This window comes from Coturnix japonica, chromosome 6, assembly GCF_054131305.1.
Source record: "Coturnix japonica strain WE chromosome 6, WE-NBRP24, whole genome shotgun sequence".
NCBI classification, from domain to species: Eukaryota; Metazoa; Chordata; class Aves; order Galliformes; family Phasianidae; genus Coturnix; species Coturnix japonica.
This window is the reverse complement of record NC_140668.1, coordinates 14,300,412-14,313,029: the sequence shown is the minus strand read 5'-3', so window position 1 is coordinate 14,313,029 and position 12,618 is coordinate 14,300,412. Positions and strand designations below refer to the sequence as shown.

The 12,618-nt window shown below is 46.0% G+C and overlaps 1 protein-coding gene across 2 annotated transcripts; it reads left to right on the top strand.

Annotated features, from left to right (window-relative positions):
* The first annotated feature begins 1,560 nt into the window (after window positions 1-1,560).
* On the top strand, window positions 1,561-6,457 carry LOC146760334 (rho GTPase-activating protein 32-like). 2 transcript variants are annotated; one of them, XR_014947626.1, is made up of 3 exons: window positions 1,561-1,711; window positions 3,079-3,245; window positions 3,822-3,944. XR_014947626.1 is itself a non-coding variant. In XM_085551353.1 (3 exons), exons 2-3 carry the CDS (start codon window positions 1,859-1,861, stop codon window positions 6,380-6,382), a joined length of 492 nt encoding a protein of 163 aa, XP_085407479.1. In that variant the 5' UTR covers window positions 1,561-1,711; window positions 1,818-1,858; the 3' UTR covers window positions 6,383-6,457. The 2 variants fall into 2 exon arrangements, 1 of the variants encoding a protein (XP_085407479.1); XM_085551353.1 differs by lacking the exons at window positions 3,079-3,245; window positions 3,822-3,944 and adding exons at window positions 1,818-1,928; window positions 5,961-6,457.
* Window positions 6,458-12,618: the final 6,161 nt, after the last annotated feature.

Here is a 12,618-nt window from a genome sequence, read left to right as displayed (position 1 = left end):
CCTAAGGTTATTAGCAAAGGGAAACTCACCAATATCGATACCTTGACTAGAAAGCTGAGGCAGCCTCAACTAGGGAGCAATCTCTAAGACATGCTGTCTCAGTGGTGGTCAGCCTTTAAATGAGGTCTCAGAGGAGGTTGAGTCGAGGTCCACCCCTTCTGGGAGCACAGCTAGATTACTCTCACCTGTGCTCCCGCAGCTGACCCAATACTTGCCTCAGCTGATTAATCAGAGGTTCAAGCTGTGATTTCCCATACAGTCTCTAAGCTGAAGGCAGCATCTCCTTGATCTGATGGTGGTGTGCCTGAGTGAGGGAGTGATCCAAGCTGGATGCAGAAGAGTCATCTTAATTTCTCTGCTATTTTACTTCAGATGACACCTATTGGGTGTTGGTTTCTTAAAATTTGGATCTAGGAGGTGGTCTCTTCCTTTGCTTCTGATGAAAGCACAGAAGTGCAGCAGGAGTAGAAGACAAAGAGGTTTTCTTGGTGACAGGAACACCAATTATTTGATTCAAATGTGTAACTGATGTAGATGGTGAAGAACAGATCTGCCTCAAAGACATGCTTGATCACATAAGAAATGAGCATGTGATCCAAGACAGGCAGCGTGGCTTTAGCAGGGGAAGGCCATGCCTAACCAGTCTGGTGGCCTTCTATGATGGAGTGACGGCATTTGTGGACAAAAGGAAGGTAACAGATGTCATTGACCTGGACTTGAGCCAGATCTTTGACATTGCCCTCCACCACATCCTTATCTCTAAACTGGAGGGATGTGGATTTGACAGGTGGACCACCTGGTGGATAAGGGATTGGTTGAAAGGCCACAGACAGAGGGTGGTGACTCATGGTTTGATGTCCAGGTGGAGGCCGATAACAAGTGGTGTCATCCAGGAGTCTGTCTTGGGACCAGTGCTTTTTTACATGGTTATCAGAGACACCAATGATGCAATGGAGTGCACCCTCTGCTGTTTGCTGAGTGGTGCGGCTGACGCAGTGGAAGGAAGGGATGCCATTCAGAGGGAGCTCAACCGAGAGGTTGGCCTAGGTGAATTTAATGAGGTTCAACACAGCAAAGTGCAAGGTTTTGCACTTGGGCTGGAGGAATCCCAGGCATTTCTACAGACTGGGAGGAGCAGTCCTTAAGAGAAGCCCCGCAGAGAAGGACCTGGGGGTCCTGGTGGATGAAAAACAGAACGTGAGCCATCAGCGTGCTCTTGCAGCTCAGAGAGCAAATGGTCCCCTGGGCTCCATCAGAAGAGGGGATGGCCAGCAGGGACAGGGAGGTGATTGATCTTCATGATCCTTGAGGTCCCTTCCAACCCGGGCCATTCTATGATTCTGTGATTACACTCGCTGTCAGAAAGAATGGCAGCTGTACAGAAGCTGGATATATTTTGGGACAGTTCTTGTAACCAGTTGATTTTAAGACCTTGCCCGAGTCAAGAGTCTAAATTGAGTGTCAGAAGAAAGCTGGTAAAGTGGCTATTGCTCATTCTTTTTCATTTGCTGATTCTTTCATTCGGGTTCCTTTTCCAAAGGAGATTCTGGTGATGGAAGCAATTGAAGAAAGAACCAAAGCAGCTCTTGCCAAGAGTGCTTGAAGTCCCTGTGGAGAGAAGCAAAGAACTTGGGCTTCCTCTGGGATGCTCCCCACCATGTCTCAGGAAGGAGACAACTGCTGTTCCACTTTCTGCTCTGTGTGTGGAAAGGTACGTCTGGGTTTCTTCTGCTTGTTTATTCTTTCTTTTTCAGGCTTTGAAGGAGAAGGGGTGGAGCAACGGGAGACTCACTGGTCATTTGTTACCTCAAGAAAAGGATGGATTCTGCATTGACTGTGAAAAACCTGGGCTAGTAGCATGGGCATGTTTCAGGCTGGACTTTTCCTTCTTGGTTTCCTTTTGGCTACAGGGAGACAGCTGTCTAAAGGTGTGTTTTCATACCCACTCTCCAAAACCACGTTTCATTGTTGCAGGTGGTTCAGTGTGCTCTTGCAGTGCAGATGGTGTAGTTTGCTGTAGAATCTGAATTGTTTCTGTTCCTAGGGGAGGACTGGGAGGAGGTAGTGAGAAGAGAATTCAATGCCTTAGGTGTATCTTAGTGAGAAATGTTGGCATGAGGTGCTGAAAGTCTTGAGTTGTCAAAGGCCAGTGAGGCTCAGACTCCTTAACCTGCTGGAGCAGGGTGGAAGCAAGGAGTGGGCACTGCCGTCACACAAGCTGCACTTGGTTCTGGTCTGCCAGGTCTGTGCTGGCCTGGATTTCTTCTGAGAAGTTTGTTGGAGCTGCTTGGAGTAGTGAAGGGTGGGGAGGAAGTGCTGCTCAAGAGCTAAGGCTCTGCATGATCATCTTGGATGGTTTTAACCATGATATCTGAAGACATAGTTTCCATCAGAATGATCCCAACATTGTGCGAGTGTCTCAGATGTATGAGAGCACCCGCCTCCTCCAGCTGAGCCATAGGAAAGCTGACTGTGCCCAGTAATTACAGCTTCTGCAGATTGAATATGCTTCCAAGTGTTTTCCTTAGTGATCAATAATGTCCCAGCACTCTGAGATTCCATCTCTGGCACAGTCTGGAGCATCTCTGCAATCCTTGGTTGCTGGAGGGCACGTGGTGAGTGCACAGGATTGTGCAAAGCAGTGGGGTTCCACGAGTTTGTGTGTGTGTGTATCTCGGCTGTTATGAAAGCATGGGAAGACTGCCTTACTGAGTCCCAGATAATTACTTATCCTCAAATGATTTTTCCTGGCCAAAGTTAGAGCCTCTCACAGGTAATCGAGATCAACAGGCTGTTGTTGCACAATCAACAGACACAATCTAGATGATCAGCTGAGGAAAATAAAGCATCATGCGAAGGGTACTAGATAAGTGAGCAGCTTGAGATCTGCACATTTATGTGATGCTCATGGTCTTAGACAATATTTGCCTAGAGAGGTCACATTGAATGAAAGCAAACTCTAAGATGAATGAAAATATGCACAGGAGAAGAAGCCTCTGAGGCTTCTCAAGTGTTATGACCAGAAGACATAAACTCTGTTAAAGCAAACGTTTCTCTCTATTTTTTGTGTTATTCCAGGCAGGCCTTGATTACCGCCTGAACACATGCTGTGGAAGCCCAGCTTATGCAGCACCAGAGCTAATCCAGGGCAAAGTGTCTATTGGCTCAGAGGGATGTAGAGCGGTGTTTGTTTTCCCCTCTTTCCCTTCCCTCTCCACAGAGCATTTAAAGGCAGTGGAGCTCAGGTAGGCTCTCTTGGTTTCCCTTCTGAATTCTGCTAGGTTGCATCGCTTGGTAGCTCTCAGAAGCTGTCAGTGGCCACAGACTAGAAAAGTGCAATTGGTCTCAGTTCACACAGCTGGCTGGTTTGTCTCTGGCTAATCCTGAACTGCCTCAAGCGACTGCTTTGGGGCTCTACAGAACAGCAACTTCAGAGATCTCTTTCTATTACTAAGTGTTTGAAAGAGCAATTTGCTCTGTTAATTATCCATCATTTCTGTGCAGTCTGTTTTGTCAGACTTGTCTTTAGCTTCCAAGTTGTATGTGAAGAATTGTTTCCGTTGTAATGCACAATGAACTAAAAATTGAGAGATGAAAATGTGAAGAGTTTTTCCAGCTTTGATTTCATGTCTGGAATTTTGGAACCCACTACTTGCAGTTGTTAATCTGTCCAAACTGGTCTGGTTTGGGATGCCCTCGTACTTCTTGAATCGCTGTTAAAGGCGGAGCAATTCCTACAAGTGCCATGGCCCCACTGTTGTTCTAATTCTTGTTTCTTTGTTTTCCACACGCTGCTTTTCAAGCCTCCTTTTTCTTTACAGTCAAAGTGAGAACTGCACTGTGTCTGAACCTTGTTGTGCCTCTACATAAAGAGAACCGAACAGCAGCAAAGCCTGACAGGTGACTGTGCTGACAGCTCTCGTAGCCAGTAACACGTAACTGTGCTAAATCCCTTGTGACGGCTTTGATTTCATTTTTGCCAGTGAAATCCTTGTAAAAGGAACTGCAGCAGTGTGATGAGCTAAGGTGAAGATGCTGGTTTTAGTAGTGCTCTAAGCTGAGTGGAAGGGCAATTGAATTAGGGTTATATGCTTTCTCTGGGACGATAAGGCTTTTTTTCCTGAGGGAAAGAGCCAGCTTTTCATGGGCTATATGTGGGCTTTGGCAAGGGCAGACAATCCAGTCTGTCAGTAAGCCATTTGTGGTGCTTCAGGTTTGTAAGCTTGTCTTTTTGTTTTTCAGGCGGATATTTGGAGCATGGGTGTACTGCTGTATGCTCTGCTGTGTGGGTTTTCCCTTTGGATGATGACAATATGATGGCACTCTACAGGAGGATACCAGTGGGTATCAGTGGTGCTAGAATACACTGAGAAGGGAAATAGCTGAGCTTGACAAGAGGCCTTGCTTTTCGGATGGCAGAACATGCTGAGCTGTGGGTAGAAAGGCCTGTCTGCTGAATATTGTCCCTGTTTTTGCTGCTTTGTCTACCAGTATTTTGTGGATTTGGTTCTACGCTTGGTTGGCCTATGTGGCACTGTAGCCTAATTCTGTACCATGATAGCATACAGAATTTAAGGAGAAGTATTTTCCTGCCAATGGGCTGGATTTTTTTGTATCTGGTTCTTCAACTGGCTGCTCCCTATACTATCTGTAGTAAAAATATAGACACATCATTTGATTTCCCTGAAATGAATGTTCCTAAATGCCAGCTCTTCTCATGTCTACAAAGGTCAAAGTTCTGCATTTGCTATTAGAATTTCCTCTTCCAGAATCAGGAGGTAATGTAGGACCCCACAGATTGACTTCAGAATTCAACAGTTAGTTCTGTTTCCTTTCTGAGTGCATAACAACCTGAGCACATGAATTGAATGACGTGGCTTTTTAGTCTGGTACAAACTCTGCTGTACACTGAAACTTGGTCCATTTGTAAGCAGGACTTTGTCCATCTCTGCAGGACAGCAGAAAACCCTTTGTACTAATCATGATGCCAAGAAGCAGAATGCGGCAAATGGCAGATGATCCAACTGCTTCAGGTGTTCATTGCCTTAAAACTGTGAATAGTTTTGGACTGAGAGTTTGTAAGCAGAACGGAGCTCTTAAAGCTGTCAGAGATTATTCCTGCACTGTTCAATTCTATCTGCCTGACATACACAGGATCTCAGAACTGCATTGCTTGAATTGGTGGAAATTGTTGAAGTGAACTGGGATGAGCAAGTTTTAGAACTTAGTCAGAGTGCTATAAAAAATGGATAATCTCATGAGTATTATAGTACAGGATTGCTATTTCTGCACTGAATTTGTTTTTATTTTACATGGCTGTGATCTGAAAGTTGCTTGAAACGCAGGCACCTAGGCACTGTTGTGTAACTGAATTTCACACATGATAGGTCCTGAAATATCCTGGAATCTAAAACTCTGACTTGTTTTAAGTCTGCTGCTTGAGTCTAATCAGGGTCATAGTGTCTGTGTGCAGTGTTTCTTTCCCTGTAATGCTCCACATCATTTCATTTTGGGAATATTGAAGGAAATGGACTATGTGCCATAACTGTTGTTAGAACAAAGTATGTCTGGTGTGATCTTATGCATAGGTTCTGTAACTGCTCTTCACAGCTCAGGTGTTTGACCTTCCTTTTGGTGAAGTGATGAAATACTGCTGGTTTCTATTTGTGCTTCTAGGCACCTTGAAGCTCTTAGGAATAGAACAATTGTCTCCAGTTCTTTTCAATGATATCAGTAACAACTCGAGTGTTGCTGCCCACTAGGTAGACCCAAAGAAGCGGATTACAGTGAAACAACACACGAGCTGGACCTGAATGAGGATCACTTTCAAGACAGTGGCTCTGTTGCTTGAAGCCTATTTGCTTCTTCCTGCCGCCACTCTATTACCAAATATCAACAATCTTTCATGATTCAACTTGCAAACGTTTGACACTAACCCTTGTGTTTCTATGCCTTCCTAGGTGATTCGAGCCCTTGTCAACCCCAAAGATCCAAACCAGGTAGTGATGTGCAGTGTGTTTCCATCAATGGAGAGTTCTTATTAAGCACGAATCGCTGCAATTCGGATGACAGCCTTCCACATGGTAACAGTGATGGACACAAGGGGCTCATCCACGTTCATGCTCTCATATCTCCTGGCTCTGCTGAAGATGCTGACCTGAGCCTGCCAGACACAGCAGTCACCTGCCTGGATTGTGACCCAGCGCCTTTGCAGTGCTGCCCCTCCCAAGCACAGCCCGAGTGCCCCAGCAGCAGCACCACCATGCAGGAGCAGGGCAGCATCAGTGAGGTGAAGCTGAGCATCTTAGATGGGGACTTAGAGTCAGGCTGCCAGTCCCAGGCACCAGGCAGCAGCACCAGCTCTGAGCCACTCTCATCTTGACAAGAGGGGTCCCATCTTCACCCCTGACCTCTCAAGCCCTCCTGTCTTTTATTGAATAAAGTCACTCATGCTCAATTATCGCCTTGACTGCATTCTGAGTCTTCATTCACAGTGATTGCGATGAATGCAACAAACAGCAAGGCAGCTCAGCTTGCAACACTCTGGCTGTGGGGTTCGTGCAGGCAGAGCTCTGGGTTCCCATTTTGCCTGGCTTTGGGATGTCTGCAGCAAGATCTCTACCATTTTGTATGGGAGCAAATAATCTCTAGCATCCAGGTTGCTGCTCATGATAATCCCAGTCTTCCTGGCTGTTGCTTTGTGATACTTTTCAAAGTCTTTGGATACTCTTTGATGCCTTGGCTGCTCCCTAACACCTCTGTCCTCCTGCCATGTTGACTCACGTCTCCCACTTTGAAGCTGGCTTTGCAGATCATCTCCAGCCCTGTCATCATCACGCTGCAGCAGGAGGTGCTCACCTGGCCCAATGTCTGGCAGTGCTGCTTGTTCTGCAGATGAGCAGCTGCCTCCTCATCTCTTCAGCTACAGTAGTTTTTCTCAGGGCAGTTAGATGCAGTGATGCTCCTCTGGATTTGGTGTGTTAAATCCATGCTGCATGGCAGCAGTCAGTGCAATACAAAGGTGTTCTGTGTGCCACAGCATTTCTCCAGGGGCTGCCAAAGGTAGAAGCACAACACAGCACCATCCTTCTGACAGTAATGTCTGTGAGTGTTAGACATGTGAGCACTGCATCATCCCCAGCGTGTCAGTGCTTTTCCACACCAACCTGACTCTCACACTCTGCACTGAATGTAACTCTGCTCTTGTGGAGACAAATGCTTTCTGTCACATCCTCCATCCCTGCAACCATTTGCCGGTAGGCAGCTCTTGCAGAAGAATCAAGCAGCAGAACCTTGTGCTCACCCTACAGCATGCAAATGCTATGAAAGCAGAAATAACCTGGCATGCTCTGGGTCTGCAAGGCTGCACAGATGGGAGAGGTAGATTGTGTTTTTGCAGTGGAAGTTTCCAGTATTTTCAGTATATAGTGTAGGCCCTAACTGAATGTATAACCCTCTTGTAAAACAGCTGTATAAGTAGTTTTTCCACCAAGAAAGTTGCTGAACAGAGTTAAGTTCAGACTGGGGGCATTCTGACATGGGGAGAATTGAGACAAGCACAAGATAAATACAGGGTGGGTAGAGCCCAGCACAGGACAGAATGAATGTACTGACTTTTGGAAACATTGCCCTTCTCTCTCTGCAGAAAAGTACAAGGCAGACCTAAAAACAAGAGGTTGGTAATTGACCTTATATGGAAATGAAACCTAGCAACAGTCTGGAGGAGTCTGTGAGCCTGAGATGCTCAACCAATGAGAGCCATGAGAGCATCACCTGCATTGGGTTTAGGGCATAGAACAGAATTGATTTCACTGACTGGTGTGCAGTTTCTCCCTTGCCAATAGGGGATGTGCGCGCAGTATTGCAATAATGAATAAGCACTGCTGCTATCGCTGCCATCTTTGCCTAACTAGAAATCTTTGACTTTGAGAGTTTCTCACACAAGGGGAGGGGGTAAGAAAGTAAAGAGGCACAGAAAACTAAGGGAAACAGCTCTTCTGTATCTTATCTATAAAAATTGATACGATGCTGTCATGCATTTTTTAATTTATTTTTAATTTTTTGCCAATGTCAGTTAGATTGTTTTAAAATATCCACACACCAAAATCTGACTACCAAGCAAATGTAATGGAAATGAAATGAAGGTGAGTTAGTGGAAAGCACAAGGCCATATTATATTAGGCTCTAGCAAATTTACAGGCACTCACTGCACAAAGAGGTAGATCTGAGTTGCACATTATATGATTCCCACAAAGATTAAGGAAATCTGAAGCTTTCAATATATTTTTTTTATTCTTTTCTCATTTCATTTTTAAACACCTGACCCAGACCCCAACCCTCACAGGAGCTGTAAAGATAACAGCAATAACCCGCAATGTAACTCTAATCCTAACCCTTACCCTGATTCTAAAATCGTCCCTAACTCCAAATGCAACAACAAAAATGATGCTAGAAGTTTGTAGCAAAAGGAACCTTAACCCTGATCATAATCCAAAAAACAATCATTAAGGTAACAATAATCTTTACCTTAAAAGTAATTTTAATCAGAGCCCAGATGATGCCTGCATCCAATCAGAAGCATGCTTTGCATTATTTAAGAGTTGTATTTTTTCCAATGAACTCTCTCTATTATCACGTTTATAAAGTAACAGAGTCTGTTCTTTTTCTCCTGACACTATGCCTTACTCCTGACATCCCCTGGAAATGACCCAGATAGGGCACCATTAAAGTAATGCTAATAGTAATGTCAACCCTAAGGGTATCTCTAGCCTCAGTGTTAATGGGACGCTAACAACAATCCCAACAGCCTTAAACATTCTGGTGGTGTGACAGAGGTGCTGCCTTGCACATGCTGGGCAGTCCCATTGCCTGTTAAATGCAGGCGGCAGCATAGAAACATGATGCCCGTGGTCAGAATGCCCTGTGGCAGATCCTGGCACCGGAGAACTGACCGGAGAACCATGAGAGAACTGACAACAAATCACTCGACATCAGAACCGACCCAGTGGTTATTTACAAGCCTTGGGTGACCCAGACAGGATCTCAGAGTGGTGAATGTAGGTACAGAAGTTGTTACTACTCTGTTTTCTTCTAAAAGCTGCTCAGCTGCTTTGCGTTTCAGACCATCCCTGGCTTCACTGTGTGCATCTGTCCAATTGATACCAGGTGTTTCTTCATCTCGGAAGTTGAGGGGGGCGGGGGAGAGTGGAAACAGAAATCAATTCAATTACTCATTTATTTATTGACAGACATTCATGTTTGCTACGTTTGGAGAAGTTTTTATTTGTTTGCTGTGGTTTGGTTTTTTCTTTTTTTCTTTTTTTTTTCCCCCTTCCCTCCTCTTCCATCTTTGTGTTCTTCCCCTATAATCAAAAGAGAACGGATCCCCAGGGTCTGTCCCGCAGAGGTTCTTTCCGTGGTCTCTGCTGCCACCTGCTGGCCAATACACGGAACTGCCACTGTTGGGCGTTTGGTGCCGGAGGAAGCACAACGCAGATCTGAGTTCTGACCGGTCTACGCAGCAAATCCGCCAATCTTTATTGCGATAAGCCCTCCACATGGCATCGCGCATGCACTCGAACACGCAACAGGCATAGATTTCTCCAAACTCCGTGAGGAGCAGGCAAGCAGAACAACTGAGCGCACCACTGCTTGTGATTGGGCCACCCCCATCATAGAGATGTGTGTTAGATCTTTTACCCACCCCTGGACTGGCCTTGTTGTTTAACGATAACCTCTGAAATCTGAGTTACTGGTTCTACCACCTGTAGTGTAGAATAGGTAGCCAATAAATGCTTTTCAACTGTGATGTATCTTTATTCTGCTCCATGCCAAACCTGTGACCAAAACCTCATAGGGGTTCACAAAGAACTCTGGCTCTGCCAGAGCCCCCATCCAGACCCTTCTTGAGTTACATTCACATCTAGTTTGGCTGAAAAGGTTGGACTGAAAATACTCAGTGCTTGGGCCTGTTTAACAGATATTTTTTCCTGATTATGCTGTTCATCGATCTTTTTAAACTGAACTCCTGCTCTAATCTGGTCTTTAAACATTTGTTGTCTCAAGACCCTAATGGGTCCAGACTGGATTACCTTAGGGGCTGGACACCTAAGTCATGGCAGCAGATGGTTCTCTGACCTTTCCACCACCATTCAGAGCCTGCATCTGGCCGTAGGCACTCTTGTCTCCCCATCAATTGGGCAGCCTGTTGTATTACAGCACCTGAGCCACTGGGGGGTTCAGTATGGATAACATAGACCCATCCTGATGTAAAGGTGATGGCTGTAGGATGAGATCCCTCGTTCCTGATGAAAAATTTATTGACTGGGCTCTCAAAATCATCTTCATAGATTGCCTCTTTCATGCCTAATTCTCTAATATAATTTTGTTAGTCCTCCATAGAGGACCACAGGCTGATATTTAATGGTATGTCATTCTTATTTGGCCATGTTATATGACACACAGCCATAAATCATTCACTGATCAAATGGCTATCCTCATTATGTTGGACAGAGCATACAGTCTTTGCCTGAGGGCAGGGTGAGTAGTAATGGATGTCAGTTTTGAAATTTCCAGTCCATTCACCACAGCGCTTTCTGCCTCCATGTCCCATAACCAGAGCAGCTATGCTGGCATGCTCTCTTGGTTTCTGTCTAAACCACTGTACTATATCCATCAGTTCAGCTGCTGTATTATGGGCAGCAGGGTTTGGGGGGTTGGATACTGGTCAGGGCACTCCCACCAGCCTATCCTGCATTTTTTTTTTTTTTTTTTTTTCATTTTTGGGTTACAATCAGTCAGATCTCAAATAGATCTAGTCCAAATGGAACCTCAAAATCTGACCTTTTAGTGCCTTCATTTACAGAGTCCATTTTATACAGATTCCCTTGTACAGGGTCCCCATGGTCTTCCATACAGATGTTCCTGATCTTCCATAGGAGAATGATTGAATTAGGTTTTTTCCCCATCAAAACTGCCACCTGTCTTTCCAGTTTTTCAACACTATCATTCAATAGCTGATTTACATCAGCCTGAGCCTCTTCAGTTATGTTCAGACAGTTCAAGGCCATTAAAAGTGGCCATGCCACCATGAACACAGCTAACTGTCATTCTCAAGTTGTAAGTATGTCTTTGCTAAGACCATGGAAATACTCAGTCAGGTGGGCCAGGGACTCATGGACCCTCCCTCCGTCCCACACACAGCCACATTTTTCAGTGACAGAAGCAGTGCTGCATTTTGAGGATCCTAGGAATCCCAGGACATGCCCTGACAAAAGGTCATTCAAAGGGGTAGTCTTTCCCCATCCAAACAACTCCATGATATTCACAGAATCACAGAATTGTAGGGGTTGGAAGGGACCTCCAGAGACCACTGAGTCCAGCCCCCTGCCAAAGCAGGTTCCCTACACCACGTTGCACAGCTCGGCATCCAGACAGGTCTTGAATATCTCCAGAGAAGGAGATTCCACAACCACCCTAGGCAGCCTGTTCCAGTGCTCTGTCACTCTCACCGTAAAGAAGTTATTGCACACATTAGTGCAGAACTTCCTATGGTGCAGTTTCTGTCTGTTTCCCCTTGTCCCGTCTCCACACACTGCTGAAAAGAGTCTGGCCTCAACACTTTGCCCCCCACACCTCAAATATTTATAGAACCTGGATCCTGTCCCCTCTCAGCCTTCTTTTCTCAAGGCTAAACAGACCCAGTTCCCTCAGTCTCTCCTCATTGGGGAGATGCTCCAGGCCCTTCACCATCTTAGTGGCCCTCTGCTGGACTCTTTCTAAGAGATCCCTGTCTTTTTTTTACTGGGGAGCCCAGAACTGGACACAATATTCCAGATGAGGCCTCACCAGGGCAGAGTAGAGGGGGAGGATCACCTCCTTCGACCTGCTGGACACGCTCTTTTTAATGCACCCCAGGATGCCATTGGCTTTTTTGGCTACAAGGGCACACTGCTGGCTCATGGTCAATCTGTCGTCCACCAGGACGCCCAGGTCCCTCTCAGCAGAGCTCCTCCCCAGCAGCTCTTCCCCCAGCCTGTACCGGTGCATGCAATTATTTCTCCCTAGGTGCAAGACTCTACACTTGCTTTTGTTAAACCTCATCCGGTTTCTTACTGCCCGGCTCTCCAGCCTGTCCAGGTCTCGCTGAATGGCAGCACAGCCTTCAGGTGTGTCAGCCAATCCTCCCAACTTTGTGTCATCAGCAAACTTGCTGAGGGTGGTCATTGATGAAGATGTTGAACAAGACCGGACTGAGCACAGACCCCTGGGGGACGCCGCTCGTTACAGGCCCTCAGCCAGACACTGCACCGCCAACGACAACCCTCTGCACTCTGCCAGTCAGCCAATTCTCAACCCACTTCACTGTCCACTCACCTATCCCATACTTCCTCAACTCTGGTATAAGTATGTCATGGGAGACTGTATCAGTTATAGAGGTTATAGAGTTCAATTCCTGTAGTCAATTTGGCGGCCCAGGTGGGACCAGCTCTGTTCGCTGCAGGACCAGCTGAGAGGGAGACACTTTTGGCGCACCCTGAGATTTCTCTGAAGGACTCCCTTCCTCACCTGATCACTGCAGGGACAGACAAGGACCACCCATAGGTGGACCAGGTATGT

Bases quoted from the DNA above. Each gene is read 5' to 3' on its own strand.
- LOC146760334 (XM_085551353.1), top strand. From the start codon at position 1,859: ATGGGCATGTTTCAGGCTGGACTTTTCCTTCTTGGTTTCCTTTTGGCT. The intron at 1,929-5,960 runs GTGTGTTTTCAT...ATGCCTTCCTAG, and splicing joins AGGGAGACAGCTGTCTAAAG to GTGATTCGAGCCCTTGTCAA.